Source organism: Bactrocera oleae, chromosome 6 (assembly GCF_042242935.1).
Source record: "Bactrocera oleae isolate idBacOlea1 chromosome 6, idBacOlea1, whole genome shotgun sequence".
NCBI classification, from domain to species: Eukaryota; Metazoa; Arthropoda; class Insecta; order Diptera; family Tephritidae; genus Bactrocera; species Bactrocera oleae.
In genome coordinates, this window is record NC_091540.1 from 73,680,011 (window position 1) to 73,707,600 (window position 27,590).

The window sequence follows — 27,590 nt, forward strand, 5'->3', positions numbered from 1 at the left end:
TTTTCCGATTAAGCTCACATATTATCTTTAAATTTATCTAAATGAGAATGGAACATATGCATCTTTAGAGGCATTTTACATCCGATGATGGAGAAATTCGTCATCATGTCAGTGATCAGGTCGTCATAATTGTCAGCCCTATGGTTTCCAAAGAAACCATGCGTTATCCATAATTTTTTTATTTGCGGCCTACAAAGATTCCCCCTTTTTTTGTCTCTGAAAGCTTTGGAAAATTTTTTTGAATACTTGAAAGATGATCCCCTGGTTCCCTCCAAGTTCTCGGCACTGCAAACTTCATTGTTTTTTTTTCACATCGGTACCAGCCTACAATAAAAATTACCTAATTAAATGTTATAAAAACAGTTAATAATTATTAAAAAAAAAGAGGAAATAAACTTACCATCCAGAATATATTTTTACAGCAACAATACTTTTTTCTTCTCATTTTAATAAATTTGCCGAAAATATAGCAAAACGAGGCAGCGTCTCGTTTATTACTTCTCAAAGACATTTTGTACTGGTTGTTAGAGAATACAAAGTTATGAAACACGTTACTCCTCTGTAATGTGCAAACACATACTGTCGTACGCTACGAGGGATGCGAGCGACACTATCTCCCGGCTCTTCCCTCTGTTTTGACGGTAACAGCACGGAAAGACCGATTCTTATATGAGTGCGAAAATCAAAAATGGTAAAATCGCTATAATTGCTTAATAAGCATATATTTTCGATTTGTAATCATCCTTTTCCATATATAATTGCTTAATAAGCATATATTTTCGATTTGTAATCATCCTTTTCCATATATATTTGCTTATATAACAAGAATCTAATAAGTAAAACCCAGTGAAAAAATTTTTTTTGTTGACCTGTGTAATCATAAACAATAAAAAATACATATTTACAATTTAATTATACATGGGATACTAAAAAAAAACAGCGAATTCATACCATACGATTATTAATATTTTTTCTGCATACGACTTTTACTTTTATTTGTATTTGAACTAAAATATAGATGTTAAGTACTCAACAGTTTGAAGTTTTAGTACATTTCCTGTATATCTAGATAAGTAACATGATTTATCATCCTAGCTTTGTGGTTGAATTACAATTAGGCTTAAAGTATAATAGTAATTTAATTACTCAACGATTTTCATAAATCACTTTGGTGATTTAACCTTAAACAGAATCTTATTTAAATTAGTAGTCCACATTTGGTATTATTTGTAACTATTGCAAAACACTATTTTATTAAACTAGGAAACACATAAATGGTATATTGGGTTTCATAGCCACGAAAATCTCTCGATCAGAATTGATCTAAATAAACTTTCAATTTGCCATGAAATATTACGGGTCTCTAAAATGGTCTCGCTGAGGAAATTTACCATACAATTTCGTAAGGTAATTTGGTAAGATAGCCGTTGCATTTGATAACATAATGTATTATGAGAATTGTGACAGATTGCAGTCGGTCAAGCCAGGCATACCTGATAAAATAGCCATTCTTCCATAAAAGAAGGAACAAATGCCTTGGAAGTAGTAAATTTTACTTTTGGTCTAAGCAAACGTAATTGGTCTTCAAATAACTCCAAGGATTCCGTACAAGCTGTGCCATTGCCATGTGTTAAATATTTTCCATCTGGCTTTAATATTTTAAAAGAGTGGTCGAGGATTGTTCTTATAAAATCCCAAATTTCTCCAACAGGTGCCCCAGATATTGGAATATCAGTAAGATCACCAAAAACATAATCAAATTTTCGATTTTCGGATATGAATTTCTTCATGTACTCCACACAATCACCAACAACAATTTCATAGTTATCACCTTTGCGCTTTTCAAGTACGTCACCACAAATCGTATTTAAATATTTATTACATGCTTGCATAACCAATTCATCAATTTCAAGCATCACGACGAACTTTGGTTTCTCCTTAAGTAACTCATAAAGTAATGCACCATCGCCACCTCCTAGTATACAAATCTCTTTTCCTTCATAATTTTCGATTCCACGGCCCATAAGAGTTTCGGTGTAGATTAAGTCTGATTCCGCAATATCTAAATTAGGTAATAATTAAATAGGTTTGAATATAAAACATGGTCAGAGTTATTTTATTTACAAATAAAATGTTATTTAAATTACATCTACTCACTTTGCAATTCATCCAGAATCAACATGTTTCCCAAAGTCTTTGAATGCAATATTTGGATTTTTTGAAAGGGTGAACGCTCCTCAAACACCAAAGCATCAATGTCATATTCGACGATTCTTTCGTCTAAAATTCAAAACAATATGTTAATGGGCCAAATAATTGCCTAATTTTATTATTTGTAGTATTTTCATTTACATAATAGACCGGGAGTAAAGAAAACAATTTCAAAAAATTATGAGACAAATATCGTATTACAAATATTGTATTCAAAATAATAATTTTTTTATCAGAGCTGAGCATTAAGTACAATATTACGATTAATTCAGACTTTTTGCTATTGCGATTACTCTAACTGTGATCCTGAGTCTTCAGTATTATTACTCTTGCAACATGTTGCTACATTAGTATAATAGTTTTGTTCACATAAAAGTAACCGAGATAGATATAGGGCTATATATGTAGATATAAATGATCAGGATGACGAGTGGCTGTCTATACGTCCGTACATCCGTGCAACCGATAACTTTAGTAAAAAACCAGATAAAACGTTAACCTGGGTTGCACCGAAACTTCATCCTACCATTCAAGAACTTAATTCAATCGGTCAGTTTGTATGGCAGCTATATGCTATAGTGTTCCGATATCGGCGATTCCGACAAATGACCAGCTTCTTGGGGAGAGAAGTCTATGTGCAAAATTTCAATCAATATCTCAAAAACTGGGTAGTCCGCCACGTATGTAGGTATATACAGACAGACGGACATGGCTACATCGACTCAGCTCGTCACGCTCATCTTTTATATATTTTTTATGACTCTATAACTATATCAGAGGTGTTCTTCTATGAAACTTCGTGGCAAACATACCCTGTTAATTAAGATGTCTTCATGAAACTTGGTACACGTGTTTGTGACACCATAAGAAAGCCAGTATAGCAGATGGGCGAAATCGGACCATCGCCACGCCCACGAAATGCTGTTAATCGAAAACATATGAAGTGCTATAACTAAGCCTTTAAAAGTTGAATCCCAAAACGTTTAGCACAAACCACTAAAGCTATTTCAACCAAACTTGCTCAGGACAAGTCCCACCAGTACAACGGTTGTGTTGTAAACTACTAAAAGTGCGATAACTCACTAAATAAATAGATCAGAAGCAATCAACTTCACAGGCAAGGTGGTGCTGAAAGGCTACAAAGGAATCAGTTCAAAAATGTTTCAATTAAAATCAATACATACACACGTTGCCACTGATTAAACATCTGGTAGCCTTCTCTGATGATTAACGTATGATTTACCCGATAACTGAACTGAGGGGTTAAAATCACTCATATACACGCTTCTTTGCTAATCCTTAAATACAAAATATCATATTCACAAAATTCGTTGACTGTGCTATAAAAGTATCAACATTTTTTAGAAAAAAAAAATAAATTAGCGGAATAATAATAAATCTTTGAAGGAATTCTTGTAATTCCAGTTGTTTGTGTTTCCACCCAATTTTGTGAAGATAATTCCCGAACTGACCGAAATTTTGGATAAAAAGTCTGCTAGTATATAAAAAAATCATTATATATATAGTAAAGGTGGGCGGTGCCACCCCTATTGTCCGATTTTGACATTAAATACTTCTGACGTATTTGTTTAGAGTTATCGCTCTTTTGGTATTGTTTACAACATAACCGTTATATGGAGAGTGGGTGGGCTTGTCATCCGATCCAATTTCACACTATCGGATGAGGTGGCAAAAAGATTTGTCCTGAACAAATTCGGTTGATATAGCTCGTGTGATTTGTAAGATATGTACATAAAACCTGTTAAAAAGCGTCCCATGTCCACGTTTTAAAAATATTCAAACGACAGATGCCTCCTCTCTTAATGTGATTCGTTGTACCAAATTATAGTTATGTATCTTAATGTGGAGCTTAGCTAAATTTTACCAAGATATCTTTATTTTTACTCAAGTTATCACTTGCACAGACGTACGGACAAATAGCACCTGGATTTCAACACGTTTCGTCATCCTGATCATTTATATGGTACAATGCATACAGAGAGGACAAATTCGCAGAAAAAATGTCATTATTATACTCTTGCAACATGTTGCTATAGATAATAGTTCACCTAACGGTTGTTTGTATCACATAAAAATAAATCAGGATGAGCAAAGTGTCATAACTAAGCACTAAATAAAGACTTAAAACTGTAATTTGGCACAGGGAATTGCATTAGCAAGAGGCACCTGTGGGCTAAAAATTAAAAACGAAAAAATGGGCTTGGCCTCGCCTTCTTAAAGGTTTAATGTACACCACCTAAGATACAATAACCAAATACTAAGGTGGTCGCAGAGGCGAGTATGTTATTGAACTCATTAATGTATTCATCAACATCGTTTTCACTGTTCACTGGCTGATGTAAAAAACAAAAATTGCTAAATATGTGAAAGAAGGTGAAAACCTTCACTTTAATAAAAAGTGAGTTTTGACGAAATTTTTATATGACAGGGTGTGCGTCTGGTTGTTCACCTAATAAAGTGCTAAATTTAAAAAACGGTGATTTAGCGAAATTTCTAGGGTCCAATTCACATGGTTTGACTCACCATTGATATGGTAGATCATAACTTATTGATAAATAAACTGGCCAGTTACGGCGTCTCAGGAGAAGCTTCGAATTATAAGTTAGGGTACCTGTTTGAGTATGAGTAATAGTCGGAATAACTCTATTCTATGCTGATGATATGAAGAACTTTGGAGAGATTAAGTGAGATAAAGATATCTACCTACTTCAACAAGAAAGACTCCCTCTAGATATCGTGAATTACGTCGTGCCAATTATTACATCGGAGACTACCGTCTACCACGACACTAAAGTAGATTTATGAACATTCAAAACATTGGTAATTGGTTCGGTTGTACTACGCGCTAGTAAGGTCGATCCTTGAACACTACTCCACAATTTGATCGCCTTGCTCATACTTATAAACAAGATCGAGAAAACACAACACAAGCTATGCAAAAACATTTCTCATCGTGCAAGAGCGTTCAACCTCAATGAAGTTTGCAGACTATGTTGGTCATTACTTGAACTGTTTATCTTTTTTAAAATAATTAATGGTCCCATCAACTCACCAGCTATTCTAGAACAATTTGAATTTGGTTCTATCAACTCAAGACCGGGTTTGAGCGGAGATTACTCGATACTATCAAGAAGCATGATTTCTAGTCAAGTTAATAATTATCAGGGAACGTACATAATGATTATTGTTGCGATTTTTAAATGAAAAAATCGATCACTTAAAATTGACATACAAAAAACAGATAACACCATGTTAATCTTTTTTCGACGATTTCGGTGATGGTTTTTAATTTCGGATTTTTATAATTTTCTTCACCGACACGTATTAGTTTTGATTAATTTTATAAAAACTCATATATAATCACAAATAATGATTATTTTTTTTGATCAAAATAAAACTAATTTTTATATCACAGGTTTCTTATGAAGGTTTTTACTAACTTCGTTGCATGCCCTTTTAGAACAAAAGTATATCATCCTTTTCTCTTTTGTGATGGGGTTTGGTGGCTTATTACATGAATGATGCTCCAATTGGGGCAATTTTTGGTACCCGTACGGAATCACCGGAATTCTAGGGAAGCCTGTTTTGCGCGATTTATAGAAGCATGGACAACATGGCGCTACGAAGCGCGTTAACCACTGACGACGAGTGTTGCACCTAACTGCGGTAAAATTTGAACGGAACCTTTTTTGCAGACACAGAAGATCAAGATGTTGAACTCAACGCCAGAACGGATCGGATTGATATCGAGTAATCTTAACCCAACCCCAAAGACATAACAAAATATAGATAATAACGGTCGACACTTATTACTCCTTATTTGAAGTAGACTAACAATTGGTAAGACGAGCAATAATGGCATTACTCAATTATTGTACTTTTTTGAGTAATATCGTTTTGTGGCATGACAACAAACAGGTTTTCAAATTACCCTTAAGTTAACAAAACTATAAAGGTCTGTGCAATACATGGTGAGAGTATAAAAATATTTTTATACAATAAATAGTATGACCCCAACAACACTGGAGTCAATGTATTGAAAAAAATATTAAGTACTCAACATACACACAATAATATTATTTTTTTTTTATTTCGTTGGCATATGTAATCGTATGTACGGATATATTTATTAACAATTCGTCACCGTGGTAAAGGTCACCGATAAAGGCTGTAAACTCCACGTTTTTTGTAGGGTCAGTATTTAGAGTATACTCTTTAGAATAATATTTTCATTACCATGTTATTATTTTAAGTTTAATAATGTGTAATACTTGTAAGAGATGTTTTCACTCTGCTATAAAATTTTGCTGAAATGAGTAGGCAGCTGCTCCCGCGAAGTGGTAATTTTTTAAATTGTGGAAATATTATACATATGTAAGTATGTGATTCATTTTGTGGATATAAATATATTACAACATTTACCATTTATAGTTTTGAGCAGAAGAAGAGAACATTTTCACACTAGCCGAATATATTTTTTGCAGAACTTTTTACTTCAGCAGCAACACATCACACATCATTATTTTATTAGGTTCAATGAATGTAATTGATGAAAGCCGTCGACGACTTTTGACCGCTTTCAACAATACAGCCATTGATTGTGCTTGTGTCGATCTCTTTGTCGTGCCGATGCTGCGCCGGCTAATGTGAATGGGTCAAAATACATTTACATAATTGATTAAGATTACATATAAACACGTAAATTACTTTACGTGCTTTATTCATCCGAAATATTACATTACAAACATTACATTACATACGTCGTATAAACAAAGTTATAAATCAGAAAATTTTAATGAAAACATTACCTGATGATGGAAAATACCTAGCGACATCTCCACGTTTCAAAGTGGGCAATACTTGGCCAGAATGAACTTTCAATTTCTTGGCTAGGATATTTTCAAGGCGTTTGGATGACTGTTAAATTTTGCGTTCGGATAGTATCGAAGAGGAAGAAGTTGTGGTGGTGGTGGTGGTGGTGATGATGGTAATTGTGGTTGATGGTGGGTGGCGTTTTTATGAGTTGATGTCGAAAGAGATTCATATATGAAAATAAAAGAAAATAGTTTTGCTTTAAATAAAATTATAAATTGTTATTCAATTATAACTAATGATCGATGAATATAATGATAGATACGTATAAGGTTCTATAAATCATTCATATGTATGTATGTATGCATCTGCATACTACTCCGATAACAGTCAGTTCGACCGATTGAACACTTTTTAATAATTACCCTTAAATCTAATATTTTATTTTGATATAAAGGTAATTTTTTCTTATAACTTGCATTTCTATTTTACTGTAAATATCGATATCTTAATAGCCTCTTTCAATATAAATTTAAAACTTAAAATTACTCTGTCTGCAATCAAGTCTAGCTGTTCCTACTTTTTGGTCATAAATAATTTACATCTGATCGCTAATAAAATATATAAGTATTATCTCTAAAATTTTGCAATGAAGGAATAATATGCCATCATTGTTAGTTCAAAACTTCTGGGATTTTGCTTTTAAGTTGACGAGATAAGTACCATATTGGGCTACCAAATAATCAAATCTACTATTTTTTCGTCAGCTGAAAATGGGGCGAAAATACAAAAATGTCCTACATTAAAAATGCAAAATACCCATCATTCATTCGCTGTTTGATTTAAGCTCGTCTGTATACATAAATTTAAAAACTCTGATTGACATTTTAAAGCGACTTTTCATTCGGTAAACACAGTCATTTTGTGCCATTATTTCCAAAGGGCAATAAAAACAATTATTTAAGCTCGTCCAACCCTAAGAAAAAAATTTTAAGTGAATATACAAAGTAGAATGACTACATGATTTGTGTACGGAAATTTTAATTTGATAATTAATAATGACGAATTATTTCTTTCTTAATGAAATTTTCTTTTGATGATAACAATCAGATCTACAGTAGATTAATACATTTGTGCTTTTATGTTTAATCTTAAGCTGACCTGAACTAGTCATGTATATGTCAATGTATCCACCACGTTTTATCGGCGGTAAATACTTGGAACGATCGGAATGCAATTTTTGACGTAAAACTAGTTCCATTGTGCGCAATGTCTGCAATTGTAAAGTTTACACAATACAATATATAAATATATTATACATATTAGATAAACATATAAGTATGACAAAAATATCTGTAAAATAATAAAAAATCAACAATAATTCGAGTTAACGGTGTTTTTGGTAAGTAACTTTCAGTACATTTTTCGATATGTCAAAACAAGAAATGAAAATATGTTGCATGTGTTTACAAACCGATAAGCACATTTACAAAGGTCGAAATTTATCTACTTGCAACCACATTATAACAGCCACAAAAATCTAAATATGTATGTATATAAAAATTACGTGTCACGTTTTATCCGGGGTTATCTCTTAAACTGCTAAACCGTTTCAGTAAAATTTAGTACATTGTGTCCAGGTTGATCCAGCATAAATGGTAGGATAGTTTAAATTTCCAATTTAAAAAATGAAAAACCATTCATAAAAATATTGTAATATATTTCTTAGCATGAGCATGTTTTCTAAATTCTAAAAATAAATAAAAAAAATTTCCAGTAAAATGCCAATTTCCTAATTTTTTTCATTGACAAATATTTGTATAAATCATTTTCAATATCAAACCTTAAGTACAATTCCTTGAATTCCTATACCGGCAATTACGTTTTCGCCTTTATTCGTAAATAATATATTCACTACATTTTATAGTATACATATGTAAAAGAATTTAAGGTATATCATTGCCACAACATCGCATAGCCGAATATGCTATCTATAATATAACAAGTAAGGAAGGGCTAAGTTCGGATGTAACCAAAAATTTTATACTCTCGCAAAGTCAAATGGTATACTCGTTTTAGATTTCTTCGATATTGCCGCCTTGTTCTATGTTGACCGCTATTTTCGGTAAAAACTCCTACCTAGGGGCTTGAACAGTTTTGATTCGATTTAGACAATTTTTCGGTCACAAGGTGGCATACTTTAAACGTATTATTCACGCAAAGTTTTACGCCGATATAATCATTGTTGTAAACCTATTAGGGGCGGAACCACGCCCACTTTTAAAAAAATTTTAACCGCAGATGCCCCTCCTTAATACGATCCTGTGTGCCAAATAACAGTCTTGTATCTTATTGTGGAGCTTAGTTATGACAATTTATTTGTTTTTGATTAATGGCGTTTTGTGGGGTCTTACGGTACCAAGAAACATGTGTACCAAGTGTCATAAAGATATCTCAATTTTTACTCAAGTTACAGCTTGCACGGACGGGCGGACGGACGGACAGACAGTCACCCGGATTTTAACTCGTCTCTTCATCCTGATCATCTATATCTTACTCGATTAGTTTTATGTGATACAAACAACCGTTAGGTGAACAAAACTATTATATTCTGTAGCAACATGTTGCGAGAGTATAAAAATTAATCACTGAATGTGTTGCTAAGCGCAAATCTCGGAAATAGGTAAGCCGATCTCGCTAATTCCTTTTTTAGAATATTGCTTGAAGTACGAGGATGGTTCTTACGTAGAGAAAAATTGTGTGAGAGAGCCTAAAAACAACACTTTTCTATAATTCCATACAAACGATTCGTAATCATATCTGGTATATGTATGTATATAAAAGAGTCGTGTTGTGTTAGTTACAATATTTATAACTCAAGAACGGTTTAACCGATTTGATTGAATTATATTTGAAATCATAATCATGGATTCAAAATTCATGTTAAAATCATACAAATATTTTATTACTTAAAAAAAAATAATAATAACAATAACAACACATAGCTACTGCAAGAGTACAGTAATTTTGTACACATATGTATATGGATTATACTGGTTGTTGCAACTGAACATGGCGGTTTTTTTAGGACGTACCATGTGAAACCGGTAAGACAGAAATTCGCATGGATATTGCATCGCCAAGGCAAAGCGTCAACTTTACGCACATGTATGGCTCACAAATATTCTCGAAGCATTGTACAGAACAATGCAAGATTTTAAAGGCAACGATGAAGTTTTCGGTGGTGCTGACTTACCACTGTCTGGTATTATCGACAGCCCGGTCAGTCTTCACTTATCTTAACGCAATGAGATTAACGAATGTTTAAGTAATCGTTCTTATGGTGAAACGTTGAAATACAAATATATACGAACAATTGCGAGCAATTTCAAACTGATCCATTATCAGAAATAATACAATTTCTAGATATTGGGAATGGTGGAATAGAACTTCAACCAAATACGCTGTACATTACGAAAAAAAAATTATTAAGATTATATTCCAAAAATATAATATAATATAAAATAAAAAATAATTCTTTGGATTATAAATAGCTCAGTAATCGGGCTACATTAGCGGCCAAAAGTGTAGAAGTTGATGAAATTAGTTTCCAGTTACAACAGTTGGTGCCAGGCTATCAGATTTATTTTAAATCATTCGCTACTGTTTTTGATGAAAATGGAAACGTAAATTATCTAGAAATACTCGGAATGACATTACATAATCTTCGGGTGAAAATTGTTCAACTATTAGAGTAATTTAAATTCACCTCAATTATGCAACGGTACACGTTTGGTTGGTAATCAAAAAGATTACAGGAAATACTATGGTAGCAACCATTTTGACTGGAAAATTTAATGGAGAAATGGTCCTCTTGCCACGTTTTCCAATGATACTGTCAGAATGTATGATACGAATAGAGCTGAATTAAATTGGATTTGAAAATCTTAATAATCATCATTCATTATCTCAAATGTCATCAACTAACAACTTTGAAAATAATTTATTTGTTTTCAATTTGAATATAAAATAATAAATAAAAAAATCAACATAATATTTTTTATGTTTATTTGTGCTTAATAACAAAACAAAGAACATTGGTATTCATCATTTTTAAATTTGGAAGTAATTTAAAATTCGGAAATAACGTTTTCGTTTTTATTCATAAATACTATTTTACTATATTGAATAACTTATACCATAATAAATGTATACCTTAGCCAAAGCAACGCGTGGACGGGGTCCTCTAGTATATAAACGAATTTCTGTTCGCTATAATATCTAAAACTCGAGAATGGTTGAATCAATTCGGCTAATTTTTGTTTTTGTATATTTGTGGAAGTCTACGGAAAATTTAAAAAGTGAATAAATGAAAAACAATAAACTAGTTAACAATTTACTCTCTTTTCCGATATCCGACTGTAACTGTAACTGTAAAATGGCCTAATATCGGAGAACGACTGAACTAACTTCTCTTATGACAGTCCACAAAGCTATAAATGTACTAAATGATTTAACTGTTAAGATTGAGTATGTAGGAGAATCACAAAAATATGAATTAAGGGGTTAGGGGTAGTCAGAACTTTAAAAAAATCAATTTGTTTTTCATTTTTTGCATTTTCGTTAAGTGTAATATCTTGAAAATATTCCCTGAAAATTTCAAGTTGATCCGATAATTACTTTTTAAGTTATTCGACAAATAACAAAGACCGCTCAGACACTTCAAAGCGCTCAGGAGCAGGTAGCTAGAGGCAGCTGCAAGAAACTTTAAATGCGTTTTTCTCAAAACTATGTTTTTCGAACTGGTGACTACTGTAACTCGGAAACCGCTCAGTAGATTTTAATGAAATTTATACAGCTGTTGGGTCACCGATTGAGAACCAATGCATTATACGGTCATATGTTCTATATATTTTTGCTATTTCTTGCTCTCTACTTATTTGCCTAATATTCAAGGGCAAGCATTAGCAGTCAGTCACCTCAAAGCAGTTAATAATTGTATTTGCATTGTGTACATACTTACACATTTATTGCTTGCTTGCGCTTGCTTTGTACACTAGCGGTAGCATACGCTATGTTTTCGTCCACGCAATTATATGAATATTTGTTTGTGCACATTAGCTAGTCCCATTTAACATGTACTAAGCTTAATATGTAAGCAGCCTCTTGCAATGCTGCGTTCCCATTTTTTTATATTTCTCTTTTGTTAATAACTACATTATATACGAAGGAGCAATAGAGTAAAGTATGTACTTGGATTATTCTCTATTTATGAACTGTTTTTATATAACTTACATATTTGTGTATATATGCACTAATAGAAAACGAAACTATGTACTTAGCGGAAAGTATGTATTGAACGGTATTGCAATATTGCTTAGAATATTATTTAAGGAGAAGAATTTTGAAAATAAAATTAGTCTAATAACTGACCACACATAGCATCATTACTCGGCATTTTGTATTTTATCGCTGTTACAACTTCGCTTAAATATTTCACTTTTTCGATATTCACGCGGCTACAAAAAAAGCTTTGTAGTCCTACAACAGCTTTTTCAAAAATTCGATTTTTTAAGACCGCGAAACCAGGAATATAGCATTTAAGCAAAAATGTATTGTTTTTATTAAAAGGGCATTAATGTAACGTAATGTAAAGCATTTTCTTATACTAATAAATATTAATAATAATAATAAATAATAATTTCGGATATACATCAAAACATAGTAATGATGGTTAGTGATCATATGACCTATAATAAGAGTGAATAAGATATCAAATATGATTGTAATCCAAGGATAGGGGTGCTAATATTCAGTATACGGGTCATGCTGGAAAAACTGCACCGATTTAGTTTCTAACAATTTTTTACTATGTCGAACGATTCGTGGGCGATCGTTGTACAAATCATAGTTTGAACGTGTCGTCTGTCTAAAATATTTCTGATTTTTGCTTTTACCATGAGTTTTAACACTTTTCCGGTTTTGCCAACATATTTGCATTTATTGTTTAAAATCCAACTTCTTTGATTTAAAGATACGATTTGAGATAAAGCGGAACCATTATATATTAGATTAATTGATTAAGTACGCTCATTGACATATAGTTTCTTTACAATAATATTAAAACTATGTACTTGTATGTATAGCTTATATTAAAATAAAACCTAGCTGAGAAATATAAATTACATAATGGCTAAAAGAAAGCCATTTGAAAAAAATATTTGCATATTAGGCATTGAATCCCGGGATTGCATCCTAAACACTCTAATTGCGGAAATTTTCAGATACACTCTACTTCTACACTCCACTCAGTGACTTTAAGTAGAGTTTTCTGTATCCGAACCCTTGTTCTAAAATATAAATGAGAAAAGAAAGATTCTCAACAGATAATACTTAAACAAAAACAATAAATTTGTATGTATATTTCCAAGTGCTATAATATAAAATTATCCTTTCAAATTTAATACGCATATACATATATAACCGTACATCATAGATGGCTACGGTCAAAATTTCAGCCTTGTATACTTGTTTTGCAGCCGAATTCTATTAAAATAAATATAGTTTAAATAAAAAACTAAAAAAAAAACACGCTCTTAAAGTACATCAAAATGAAAAGTGAAAAATAATTATTAACATAAACAAATGGCAGTAATATTGACCGAAAAATACTTTTATTATTGTGTTAATGTGTGGTACGCTTGATATACGAGAAATATGTCACAAAGAACCCCACGCTTAGTACTAGCGTACTTTAGTACTTTCGTACTAGCATACACCACTGGCTTATCCACCGTATGAGGAGATTAAAGCCGCTACAAGGGCCTTCTTTACAAACCTCTAACCTTAATCATCCTTCTACATTAATGTCAACAAACACGTTCCTGCACTAATATTTAGTAGAAAATCTGTTATTCTGGATAACTGCTACACATCTTATTTTACATTTGTTGATAAAGCTTTCTAAACATCTTTATTTTAATTATAAAGTTATTCTTTATACTTTTCATGCGTCCTAAAAGTTCTGAAATTTAAAAAAATGTAAATTGAGATGAGGAAAGTAAAGCTTGATATTTTAAAATACCATATCTCTTTAATTTATGACAACATTACATTTTGTGAAATGTCGGTGTACATGTATCGGTCCGTTATTCCCGATCTTTGATACAGAAAAAAATTGACACCAATATGTTACCACCACCACCAGCATTTAGTAGTTGCAATAATACTTGGGAATGAGTCTACTATCTTTTCATATGAAAGAAATCGTTTATATTGTCCATCGAATCATCCGAAAATTAAATAATTTTCATTTTATAAACTGTTCAATCTACTTGAGCTTTGGTATATTCCCTACTCAGCTTGGTTCCTTCATCGGCCGTCGAGTGAACTCACGTGATTCAATTTGTCGTCTACCAACTGTTCACTCATTAACGACAAATATTAAATTTGTGTTCAGGTGAGAGGTTTTTTGCTATCTTCTTACAATAGATGCGTTTGTCACATTTCTAGTTTATTGATAATTGTCGATATTTTCTCATAAGCCAAAATCTGTTGCAGGAATATTTTGCTCTAACTTTAGGTCGAAGTAAACTAATATTAAATATTATAATACAGCCTACAATGGGATATTTGGATTATCTAAAATTATTGCAAAACTTCGTTTAAATACATATAGGTTACCAAAAATGGCGAGTGACTACTCAATTGCTTGTGATTGGTAGCCGATAACACAAAGAAAAATAAACATGTTACACTTATTGACTTATATATATGATATAACGCCAAACCATTCCATATTATATTATATGATTTTAATGAAATTGAACGGAAATAGTCTCTAAAGTATACTCTATTTAGTTTAATGCCATAAGCCGTCAGTTCTAATATAGAGATTTTCGACATTCCCGTTAACTTTAAATTTGTTACTTTAGCCGTAGAAAACATTCCCCAAATAATTTTGAGGAATTCTGCAGAGTCTAGAAATTACACCAGCCTCTTTATGGTACATGGACCAATTTTAACCATTTTAGATACACTCACTAACTACTAGTCACTAACTACTAGCTAAATCCAACGATTACTGGCGCCCCACACACCTGACGAATTTTCGCAAGAGAGTTTTTTAAACGTCGAGATCTTAAACTCTCAGCCACAGAAATAAAAATTACATGATACACAATTTAATATATTATATATAAAATAATTACATACAACTCATTATATTTTTTAATTGTACTTATTTTGAAAGTCTGCTAAAGTGGAATGGTCCTGATTTTGTGAGGGCTGGGATGTTTTCGTAGAAACCACTGCTGCAGTCGTCTGCTTGAAACATCAAGAGGTCCTTTCATGATTACGTCGACGACATTGGACAGTACCCCGACCAGACTTCGGACGCAACGAACTTTATACATGCACTGACCGCTGTTGTTGTTGTTGTTGTAGCGGCAGAATTCTGCCGAGTTGACAGTCCTTGACCGGATAAAATCTCGGTCCGTTCCGGTTACGTAGACCCGACTATCGTGGGAACGGCCGCCATTCACAGTGGAGCCATCAACACCTTCACCGACTACCTCTCAGTGAATGGCGGACTTGGAGTCAAACCACCACCCATCGCAGAGGTAGAGCTCGAGTTGCACGTGAATCTAGAGCGACCCTTGCGCAACTTCGTTCTGGATACTGTAGCAGGTTAAGCTCCTACTTATCCCGAATCGACCCCAACATACCCAATTTATACATGCCCAACGAACCACACTCATCTAACACTCACTTCCCTATGGTCCGACCCGTCGAAACAGCTCGTTTCCTGTGCCTCCCGTTAGATGAACTGCGCGACTACCAAACTGAAACTTACCACCCAAACGGACACTAGATAACCTTTACAAAAACAACAACAGAGCATATTTTACTAATAATGTTCTCGAGTATAACTGAGCAATTTTAAAAGTTGATGCCACAATCTCAGGGCTTTTTCTGTCACCAATATACACTGAATAGTAGTTTCCGACGTTACTGCTGACTGAAACTGTTTAGGTTGGTCAATATGTGTGATAATTTAATGAAATTAGGTGAACAAGTTTTCTTTATTACTATATAATTATATTAATGGTTTAGCATTAAATATGTATGGAATTGGTATAGAACATGGTCTAACCCTCATATCCATAAAATAATGAATTCCGGTCCTCTGGTTGACGTTTTGCACATCAACTCAATAATTTAAATTTAGAGACCCGAAAATATGGCCGCGGTTTTGATTTTTGAAAATTGCGAAAGTTTGGTTATGTTCCAACTTAGCCTTTCCTTACTTGTTCTTGTTATATACTTATAATTTTTGGTTTGTTTAGTGTTTATATATATGTAGTACATACAGTTAATCTGCGTCCGGGATTCGATGCCGTTCTGTGCAATATATTACTATTCAATCATGATTATGAATATCTAAAATCGTACATGTGGTTAGGATAGGCATGAATACATATGTATATAGGATGTATGTATATGAATATCAATTATATTAACAATAAAATGTCAGTGTTGCCGTTTATTGAAACGGGTAAATTTTAGGATAGCATCGCCTTAATTCTGGTTTAAAAGCTGAGGTTCTCCAGATTAAAAAAATACGTAAATTTAGTCGCCGCTGACTTATGGTTTTTGAAATATTTGAATTTAAAGTTTAAAAATTCAACTATTTTAGGTGCGTATTTCTTTGATGCCTTTGATCTATTGAATGCAAAACAAATGTGTAGAAACGAATTAGTGAAGTGGTAGTGGATATAAAAGTTAATAATATATATGGAAACTTTATTACTTGAATTTTAAATGCAAATATGTCAAAAACCATAAGTCAGCGGCAACCAAATGTATATATTTTCTTAATCTATGGAACGGCCTCTATCCATACATACGCATTTTAACTCCGTATTCGGGGGATGCTATTCTAAGTCCTAGTCGTTAAAACCCTTAAATAATGATACTTATCCTAGATATAAGATTACTTGGTAATATTAAAAATACCTCATTCTAATAATTCCTGAATACGAGCACAATCATTCACTTTCAAATTTTTGAAACAGACATGTGCATGATATTATTTACATATGTAATATATGCATATATGTGAATATCTAGCGCTGAATATGAATGAAATATATATAAATATGCATATATATTACATATGCAAATAATTTAGAAGTTTTAGATTCATATGATAGTTTTAGATGCAAATTATCATAAAACGGCAACACTGAGAACTCTTATTTTTTAGCATATTTTACTATTAAAGGTTAATATATGAATTTTTATTTACATCGAAAGTCATCAGTGGCTCTTTTCCATCTTCCAAGTAATACTCAATATTCATAGTTACAAGCCCTTGTTGAAAAATGCGTAAGGTAATCATTGTCTCCTTGTTTTCTGTGAACACACAGAAAAATCCATCCTCCATGGTCATTTGATATGCAAGTTCGACCTGTGGAAATATGTTTTCTACTTCACCACGAACTACTTTAGCAATTTCTTGTCGCTGTTTCGTATCAGTAGTCCTTTCTGAATCCACAGTAAAATCGAAAAGAATGGTTTGAGCAGTCATCTTTATGAAAATATTAGGGGTTATTTTAATATTTTATTAATAAATTTCACTCTAAAATTAGACTACACTTATTGACAAAAAATTTCACGAATATGTGGTATCTGTCAAAACGAACGGTATTATTGATTTTGTTTTGATTAACTAAAGCTTTGCGACAACCAGCGACACCTTGCGAGTTTCCAAAAGGCTTAGGGAGCATCTCGGCAGACAATTAAAAATTGCTGAAAGTCTGAATTGCTAGCAATATTGCCATTTTTAATGTTCAGCAATTGATGTCTAACTGTATTTAATGCCATACATTGCTTGCAATGAACTGTCATTTTGGTGGTTCCACAGAGCTGTTTTCATTTGCACACACGTTTTTAAGAGGCAACATGTGCATGCATAATTTCGATAGAATGATGCGAGCAAAGCAACTGCAATTAAGCTAAGTACTATTCAAAACATAAATTTTAACAAAACATGGAAAATAGTATGTATATGTATGGTTAATAGTTGAATGATAATTGTTAGCATATGTAAGTAAGTATCAATAATCATATTTAATTATGCAACAATTCTTAAAGTCTAAAACCATAAAATCTTATTTTTCTAAACTATACATTTGTAGAAAAAAGTAAATTTCACAGATGGTTAGCAATGCATAGGCTGTGGAGATGCAGTGTTAAGGCTAATTCACATGCGCGGATCGTGAATCGCGCAGTAAACGTTCAATACTGAAAATAATTTAAAAATATGTGAATTTTCTTAAAATTGTATTATTTATTTATATTTATATAAAAGTTTTAGTATTTTCAAATATCCGGTGAATACTTTACAGTGCTTGCTAGAACTTTTTTGATCCAACGCTTCCTCTGAATTTATTTCTTCAAAACGAAGAAGCGTAAAACGAGCACGATAGGACAAAACGACAATATACTGACGTCTCCAAATAAAAGCGACAACTGTAAATTACTGTCAAAAAATACCTCATGCACAAAAATTTGATTTTGACAGCGTCCCATTTTCAAATGCCAAATTGCCCAACTATAATCTAATTGCCACTCAACCGGAAATAATATTAATTCTGATACATTCATTTGCACGTACAATATTCAGTTCGGCATAGACCCGCTGATTCGCTTTGTCACTCTGTAAACGCACAATGTCATTTTGTGACAGTTATTTGGTTGTACATATGTATATAAGTACGTACACGTACCTGTAAACATACGATTGCAGGAAAGGAAGAAAAAGAAACTACGCATATGAGAATAAAATTTAAATATGTATAGTTATGTTCACATTAATAGCAGTGAGAGTGGCGATATGCTATAACCCTACAAGAAACCGCTGATGGGTTCACCAATCCACTCACATTTGTTGTCAGTACTGACGGTCAATTTACCCGGCAATTGACCATCACTATTATTGTTAAAAAGAGACCCTTACGATTTATATTGCTTCCTTAATATATGTAAATAAGAAATAGCTGCATTCTTTAGTACTGTCACCACCGACAGTCAAATGAACAGTAAAATGACCGTCAATGTTTACGATTTTTTCAAAAGCAAACATTCCCATGTTCAATTCAAGCGAGATACTGTTCCAAAAGGTGGGGTAGCTATTTACCAAATTAATAATAATGTTGGTAATACTATGACTCCGAATATTGAATCATTTATTTTTATTAAATTTCATATTTTTATTTGCCATTAAAAAAATTGTATCTTAGATATTATTATTTTTGAATCATGAATATTGAGATATGATAAAATACCTCTAAAAGTATGCAAACATTTTGTGTATACTTTGTGATCGTGTTAGGTTTATTTCCGTTACGGAATTTCTTGATTCAGCCGCGGGGCCCGCGATTGAAAATATGCAATAGCTTAAAAACACCTTATGGAATAATTGATTGGTGCATTGATTTTAAAGGACGCCTTGCTGCGAAGATGTGCCGTCGATATCCGAAACAAAGCCTATTCAACTAAATATTAGTTGAATTGTTATATTATTTTAGTTTACGATGGAAATCTTTGCGTTTTTACTGAAATATATGTCTTTTGCAGTATCACTGTCTTTTTTTATAAACACTCATTTCCCCATATGTATGTGAGTATAGTTTATAATCTTTTCAAAAGCGCATAAATATACACCTAATTCTGTTTTTTTTTTTACATTATTGGGTGTTGCATTAATTCGTGCGGTTTTTTTACGAAAATTAAGACTTTATTGTGAACAAATTGTTATACATTTAATGTTCAAAGTATTGCCCATCGGAAGCTATGATGTTTGCCCATCTTTCTGGCAGTTTGTGGATCCCATCCCAAAAGAACTTCTCCGGCTTGGAGGTCAAGAAAGAATCAATCCAATTTCTGATACCCTGTTCTGAAGAGAAGCGTACTCCGGTGAGGGCATTCTGCATTGATCTGAACAAGTGGTAATCGGAAGGTGCTATGTCTGGGCTATAAGGCGGGTGAGGTAGAACTTCCCCCACAGTTTTCCAAATAGTTTTTAATTGGCCTTGCAACACGTGGCCGAGCGTTGTCATGATGAAAAATTATTGATTCGTGTCTGGTCGCATATTCTGGTCGTTTTTCCGCGATGGCCTTTTTCAAACGAATCAATTGTTTTCGGTAGAGGTCCCCATTGATGGTCTGACCCGATTTCAATAGCTCATAATAGAGCACACCCTTGTGGTCCCACCAAATACATAGCATAACCTTAGCAGCATGGATATTCGGCTTTGCCGTGGATGTTGATGGTTGGCCGGGCTTCACATACGATTTCTTGCGCTTTGGGTTATCATAATGAATAAATTTTCATCGCCAGTGACAATCCGCGGCAAAAACGCCTTCTTTTGGTGGCGTTGAAGCAACATTTCCGACATGCAGAATCGACGTTCGACGTCTCTTGGCTTTAGTTCATAAGGCACCCAATTTCCAAGCTTCTGGATGAATCCTAATGATTTTAATCGTCTGGAAACGGTTGCTGGCATGCATCTGCGTCGAGCAATGTCTCCAATTCTTCGTCTTAAAGTTTGTTTGGCTGTCCGGGTCGTTCTCCGTCGTCTAAGTCGAAATTGCCACTTTTAAACCGTGCAAACCACTTTTGGCACGTTAGTTCGGCTAAAGCATGGTCACCATAAACGTCCAGTAAAATACGATGGCTTTCGGCAGCACTTTTCTTCATGTTAAAATAATGAAGAAGAACTCCCCGCAAAAACACTTTATCTGGTACAAATTTCGACATTTTCAAATGAATGAAACAAATTGTTGTTCACGCTCAAACAATTTATATCTACTGAAAACGACGCGCAATGGCAGTACCTTTGAAATGAATATAGCCACATATGAATACGACGCGAAATAATACTAGTAGAGCCCTCTTTTAGAAAACCGCACGAATTAATGCATACACCAATAATTTTTTTTATAAATAGCAGAAATTTATGGTAACGATCAGCATTGATCAATGGCTTTTTTTACAGAATTTATATTTACCTACCTTTACACCAACAGTGGTGTACTCCCTGTTTTAATTGAGTTATACTAAATAATGTAAAATTCTCTTATATCATTCTGTAGTTGTAAGTAATTGGTGTATTTTTAAATGAATAAGCCATGTTGAAGTTTGTTACAATAACTTATTTAAGGCACATAAGCGTTACGAATCAAAGCTTTAAAAGCAAACACAGAAAGTCAAATAGATATACATATGTGTTCTAAGTTTCGTTAAAAATGTGATATACAATTTCTTCAATAATAATTCGAAAAAATTTCTTTTGAGCATTTGCATATATTCGATTTAGTTTTAAATAAACTTTAAAACATAATAGAGTTAAAAAAAATGTTGTGGTCATTTACATCCAATTGTTGATTTCTTTCCTATACATACATATGTATGTATGTAAATCCAGAACTAATCTAAGATTTTTTTAAAGAATAGGCTTATTGATGACGACATTTTTGTTAATTAATGTTGATTACATTTTTGTAAATATTCATTATAGTTTCGTTATTAATTAAATAGTTTTCATCCTATAAAATCTTATAAATACCACTTGGGATATTTCACACTTTAGAACCAAGTTGAATTTTAGTTTTACCGTCGATAACGTCCAAGATATGCTTTGCAATTTGGACAGGTGTGATGTACATCCATACAATCATCTATACAACATGGTATAAGGCAACAACCAAGCCAGCAACTAAATACAAACAAAACACTAACTATTTAATTCTGAGTAATGTCAAGCTTTTTTACATACCCTAAAAGAGCTATTATAAATCCTGACAAGTAAGCGATCATGCCTGGTTCCGTACGTGTAGTAGTTTCGATTTCGATATGACAAGAAGGACATATCATATGTGTAGCAGTTCGACCGATAGGTACAACCGTGGTTACAATTGCATTGTTGGATGATAGAACAGTAGATGCTGCAATTGGTGTAAATGGTCCAACCGGTTTAACTCCACCAACAGCTTCCTGATAAGATGGTGGCGCCGATGGTGGAGGAACGTATGTATATTGCGGGGGCGTTGTTCCATTTGCTTTGCTCATTATTTATTGAGATTTAGTAGTTAGATTCTAGTAAAAAACAAACACAGAATAGGGTTGATTTTAATCTACAAAACGTACTGTATGTAATATATATTTCACAAATATTTTTATCAATAAGGTAAAAAATATGCTCTTTAACTACAATTGTGGGCCATTGGTGTTTCGTGCCCATCAATTAAAAGAAAATGGGTAAAATGTTTGATATCCATTTTATATCCAAAAAGCTTTGGAGGCACATCCTATTTTTTTCAAATTCAAAACCCAAACATTCAAAATAAATTTTTTAGTAAAATATTAACAAAAAACCTGAATATTTTGTAAATCGACATCACAGCCTTCAATTTTTTAAGTAAAATATTAAAAAAAATATATATTACATTGAATTGGACAAACGGAATAAACTAAGTATATACATATGTACATGTTATATGTATATATACATATGTATACCTTATATGAAAATCTAAATAGGCATGCGCAAAAAGCTCTTAACATTGCACCTTCTCAGTTTATTTGTATTCTCTGGCCAAATTTAGGTAGTACACACGGATTTTCGAAATAAGCACAATACTCAAATGTTTAGAGGATGTTTAATGGAGCAAATTTCCACCTAATTCGATTAAGATATTTGACGTAATAGTTTGTGAGATATGTGTCCAGATCTTATTATAGGGTGCCACTAAGTTTACTTTTAAAAATCTCTTTCTAATTGAAAGGTACGGAATGTTCAATAACGTACAACAATGCAGTAAGTAACGCAACATAACAAAATTTTATACTTTCCTTCAAAACTATATTGAAACATGTAAGGAAGGGCTAAGTTCGGATGTAACCGAACATTTTATACTCTCGCAAAGTCAAATGGTATACTCGTTTTAGATTTCTTCGTGGATATTGCCGCCTTGTTCTATGTTGACCGATATTTTCGGTAAAAAGTCAACTATAGGCACTGGGGTCCATATATTCAGTACCTAGGGGCTTGAACAGTTTTGGTTCAATTTAGATAATTTTTGGTCACAAGGTGGCATACTTTAAACGTATTATTCACGCAGATATAATTATTGTTGGAAAGTGAAAAAATCAGATGGAATTTAAAATGATGTTATATGGGAAATAGGCGTGGTTGTAATCCGATTTCGCACATTTTTGTACTATAACATAGAAATATGAGAAGAATATTATGTACCGAATTTCGTTCGGTTCGGTTAAGCAGGTCCAAATATATGGGTTTTCACCTAAAAGTGAGCGGTGCGACGCCCACTATCTAATTTTGAACGTGATTCCTATAAAACCATCTTGTACCATCCCAGAGATAAAAGTTAGTGCTTGATTTATCGTGCTTTTAGTAGTCTTTAACAGTACCGTTATATGGGGAGTGGGCAGGGTTATCACCTGATTTCACCAATTTTCACACCGTCGATCGAGATGCTAAAAAACATTTGTTCCCAGTGAATTTTGTTATTATAGCTTCAGTGGTGTAGGAGATATGCACATTAAACTTATTAGGGGGCGGGACCACGACCACTTTAATAAAAAAATTTTAACTGCTGATGCCCCTCCCTAATGTGATCCTGTGTACCAAAAAAATGTCTTGTATCTTGTTGTGGAGCTTAGTTAAGGCAAATTATTTGTTTTTGATTAATGGCGTTTTGTGGGCGTAGAAGTGGTCCGATTACGCCCATCTGCAAGACCAACTGTCTTACGGTACCAAGCATTAAAAATAAGTGACGCCGGAGCAAGCCACGTACAATTGTTCGTTAGAAAAGCATTAATTTTCGAAATTTAAGCTAGCTATTGTTAACGTTTACCCTTGAGCTTTGTAAATTGGCATTGCAAATGCAAAACGCAAAGGAAACTGTAGCATCTGGGGATGGGGAATGTTTATTATAATTTGAAGGAACATTCTTTTTTTGAGAACTATCTCTTTTAAATGTTGGCCGTGGCCACGTCTCAGATGGTCCATCCGTTGAGTTCAATTTTCGATGACTCGTTCGAGCATTTCCACTGGTAACTGGCGAATGACCTTTTGTTCAAAGGTCTGACCCGAAGCGGGATTGTCCGCATGGACTTTAGACTTTACATATGCCCCCGTTTTGTTGAAACCAAATGTCGCCGAGATCACGAGCTTCAATTTCAGGTATAAATAGTCGGTTACCATGGCGCGATAACGATCGCCATTGACGGTTACTCTCTCACCGGCATCATTTTTGAAGAAATATGGACCGATGAATGAACCGGCCCACAAACCTTACCAAACCGTTTTTTTTCTGGATGTAATGGCAACTCTTGAATCTCTTCAGGTTGCTCTTCGTTCCAAATTCGGCAATTTTACTTGTTTACATACCCATACTACAACCTGAAATGGGCCTTATTGCTAAATAAAATTTGGCTCGAAAACGTCGGATTTTCTTGGAACTTTTCAAGCGCCCATAGAGCGAAGCGATGTCGCTTGGGAAGGTCGAGTGGATTCAAGCGAAGAAAACATCGAAACAGTGAAAAACATTGTGTTTGAAAATCTTCGAATCACTATTAGGGAAGTGGCAGAAGATGTTGGCATATCAATCGGCTCATGTCATTAAATTTTTTCGATTGTTTTGTGCATGCAACGTGTGACAGCGAAGTTTGTTTCGAAATTGCTAAATGCACCAGCTGACACATCCATGCTTATACGTGAATTTTGGTCAAAATCAAAACCGTTATCATGCCTCAACCACCGTATTCACCTAAATTGCCTCCCTGCGAATTTTTGCTATTCACAAAACTGAGGAAACCAATGAAAAGAAAGCGTTTTGCCACAATCGAAGAAAGAGCTGTTGGCCATACCGAAAAGCGCATTTCAGAAGTGCTTCGAGGATTGGAAGAAGCGTTGGCACAATTGTATTATGTCCGAGGGGGATTACTTTGAAGGGGACAAAATAGATATTAATTGTAACGCAATTTCCTATTCTATTGTGAATTTTAAAAAACACGTATTTTTTTTACTCTACATTTTTTTCTATTCATTATAAAACATTCATGAATTAATCACATTTCTTGTTTTAAATAAAATGATATTCGAACTAAATCCTTTGCGTTAGAAAGAAACAAATATGAAATCATCTAAATATTTTAATGTAAACATAAAAAAGTAAAATTATGGTCATGTAAAAAGTTCGTTCGGTTTTTTATTGATTTTTCAAAAGATGATAACTTTGTGTACATTAAGTCAAATATGCGCCGTTTTGTTCGTAAACTTGTTGCCAACGAGATGCCAACTTCATTATACTCCTCTCGTACAAGTAGAGGGCTGCGTCCCTATTGGCAAAAAACTCGGAGAGCCAATTTTCACAGGCCTCTCTTGAGGTCAACTTCTCACCATTAAGCGCGTTCGCCTTCGAAATAAGGTTCATGTTTAGGTTATTTAAAAATTGTAAGTAATTAAATTGTAATTGTAATTAAAATATTTAGTTTTAAACGTTAATTTCGAAAATCATTTGATTAAAAACAAAACATGTACATATATTTAGACCGCATATAGGATATCTAGTTTGTTAAAACTAATATTTATTATATATATTTTTCTGTTATATGAAAACCGAGAAATACCCAAAAAATACATTAAAAAATCTCAAAACTTATTTCTTTCCTTAGTTCCACCACTGTCAAATCTTATAAAAAAATGTGAACCTTGACAGTGCTCTCTCGATTCAAAGAGTTTCGTATCATTTTATCAATGATTGGCAAGACCATGGATAAAATGATCCGAAACTCTTTTTTTTGCTAGTTGAGAGAGCCCATGATCTCGGGGTCGGCTTTAGAATAATATCTCAGGATTTCGATAATAAAATGGATATGGGCGGATAGAGGATGTTCTCCAGATACAGCCACCGTATGTAACAGTTTTGTTAATGTGTGAATAAATCTAATCGAACAATAAATTAAATATTGATATAAAGTTATTTTTACAATATTTAATGTGAAATAACTGTGCACAAACGAATTAGCTACGCACATTAAATAGTTGGAATGTTCAACTTTAAACGCAAATATCTTGACCACTCTACATATATATAAACTTTTCCCGCTGCTATATCTATATACATATATTCTTGATTTGCAAAACATCCTCTATTTGCTCTGGATACTACATCAAGATTTTTCTGTGGAGATTGGAAATCGAGCAGTAAAACTCCCTTGAAATAAATTTTTTGTTTGGCAATATTGCTCCTGATAAGTTTACCTAGGTAACAATTATTGTCTGTGGCACCTGGATCTTGAATTTTTTGTATAAATTAAATTTGGCTTGTATGCTTATATAAATATTTGGTAAATGTTTAGTTTAGGTCCCCCAACTAAGGAGACCTCAAAAATGAATTAAAGTTAAAAAATTCATCACGATGCAGAGTATGTGTAAGTATTAATATCACAATAAAAGTGCACTAACATTGATATTTTAATATAAAGTTTCAGAAACGTTTATGAAGAAGAGGAGTAAATACACCAAAAAAAACTAGAACACTGAGTGGTTTTTCAAAGAAAAAATTTAAACAATTAATTTAAATGTATCACAATTTTTTATTTTTAATGCATATTTATAAAAAAAAATTAAAAAAAATAGAAATATTGAAAAAATTCACTTTCCGCTCACGGATTTGTAATCCACGCTTAAAAATAAGACGATTTAAAAAAAATTCATTTTTGAGGTCTCCTTAGTTGGGGGACCTAAACTATACATTTACCAACGTTTCTTTAATACTTGTGCGTATGCGAACTATACATATTAGTATAAACATATGAAAGGCTCATCAACACATCTACTTATGAAAAAGATCTATACAAGTTTATATATGCGAAAGTTGGTGGTTTTTATGAGATGTTCCTTTTCTATACTCCAGAATGTGCATAAAGAGAACGTATACAAAATATGATGGCGTTCTAACGAAACCGTCTTATTATTAGTGACGTCATTGTTAAATACACTACATTTCATCACTCAATATGTACATTCCAATATTAGTAGTAGCATAAATTCATGAACGATATCTATATTTAAGCCTTTCACACACTGTTTAATTCCATGTACTGACCTCAATAAATATATTATAATAATAAATGTACAAAAAAATACGACCAATAGGGCTCACCACAAAGTATAATATTTTTAACAACTGAAAATTACGATACATACGAAAGTTTTACAAAAGACAACTGAATATGAAAGTTGAATCCACAAATGTGGAACTCAGGTATTTATATTTTGGTATTTTTGTCTTCAAATACATAGATGACATTAACCCATTAATGCATGTAGCTAATGACATGGTAAATACTTGAGTGGGAGACCAAATAATTGATGTTACTTTTTGATATGAAATAACTCATATCGATGCATCGCTATCATGATTTAATTATATAAGACGGTGTTTCTTCG

General features: G+C 33.0%; 2 protein-coding genes and 2 long non-coding RNA genes across 10 annotated transcripts; 1 reads left to right on the forward strand and 3 right to left on the reverse strand.

The window, feature by feature from the left end:
• Window positions 1–944: 944 nt before the first annotated feature.
• Window positions 945–17,758, reverse strand: Sms (spermine synthase). Of its 2 annotated transcripts, none has more exons than XM_036363872.2 (4): window positions 17,354–17,758; window positions 8,206–8,317; window positions 2,158–2,280; window positions 945–2,062 (listed from the first exon to the last, which is right to left on the reverse strand). In XM_036363872.2, the coding sequence occupies exons 1-4, from the start codon at window positions 17,633–17,635 to the stop codon at window positions 1,479–1,481; spliced, it is 1,101 nt and encodes a 366-aa protein (XP_036219765.1). In that variant the 5' UTR covers window positions 17,636–17,758; the 3' UTR covers window positions 945–1,478. The 2 variants fall into 2 exon arrangements, with proteins under 2 accessions (XP_036219765.1, XP_036219766.1); XM_036363873.2 differs by lacking the exon at window positions 8,206–8,317 and adding an exon at window positions 7,041–7,149 and having other exon boundaries at window positions 17,354–17,754.
• LOC138857633 (uncharacterized) lies at window positions 8,554–16,449 on the reverse strand. Its single transcript, XR_011396804.1, has 2 exons — window positions 11,445–16,449; window positions 8,554–11,387 (listed from the first exon to the last, which is right to left on the reverse strand). It is a non-coding gene; the product is annotated as an uncharacterized lncRNA (long non-coding RNA).
• A 3,438-nt stretch (window positions 17,759–21,196) lies between the features above and the next one.
• Window positions 21,197–27,458, reverse strand: LOC106625557 (LITAF domain-containing protein). Of its 6 annotated transcripts, none has more exons than XM_014245380.3 (3): window positions 27,304–27,458; window positions 21,888–22,207; window positions 21,197–21,827 (listed from the first exon to the last, which is right to left on the reverse strand). In XM_014245380.3, exons 2-3 carry the CDS (start codon window positions 22,178–22,180, stop codon window positions 21,722–21,724), a joined length of 399 nt encoding a protein of 132 aa, XP_014100855.2. In that variant the 5' UTR covers window positions 22,181–22,207; window positions 27,304–27,458; the 3' UTR covers window positions 21,197–21,721. The 6 variants fall into 6 exon arrangements, with proteins under 6 accessions (XP_014100855.2, XP_014100856.2, XP_014100857.2 ...); XM_014245381.3 differs by having other exon boundaries at window positions 27,247–27,393; XM_014245382.3 differs by having other exon boundaries at window positions 27,348–27,370.
• On the forward strand, window positions 26,449–27,272 carry LOC138857632 (uncharacterized). Its single transcript, XR_011396803.1, has 2 exons — window positions 26,449–26,569; window positions 26,624–27,272. It is a non-coding gene; the product is annotated as an uncharacterized lncRNA (long non-coding RNA).
• Window positions 27,459–27,590: the final 132 nt, after the last annotated feature.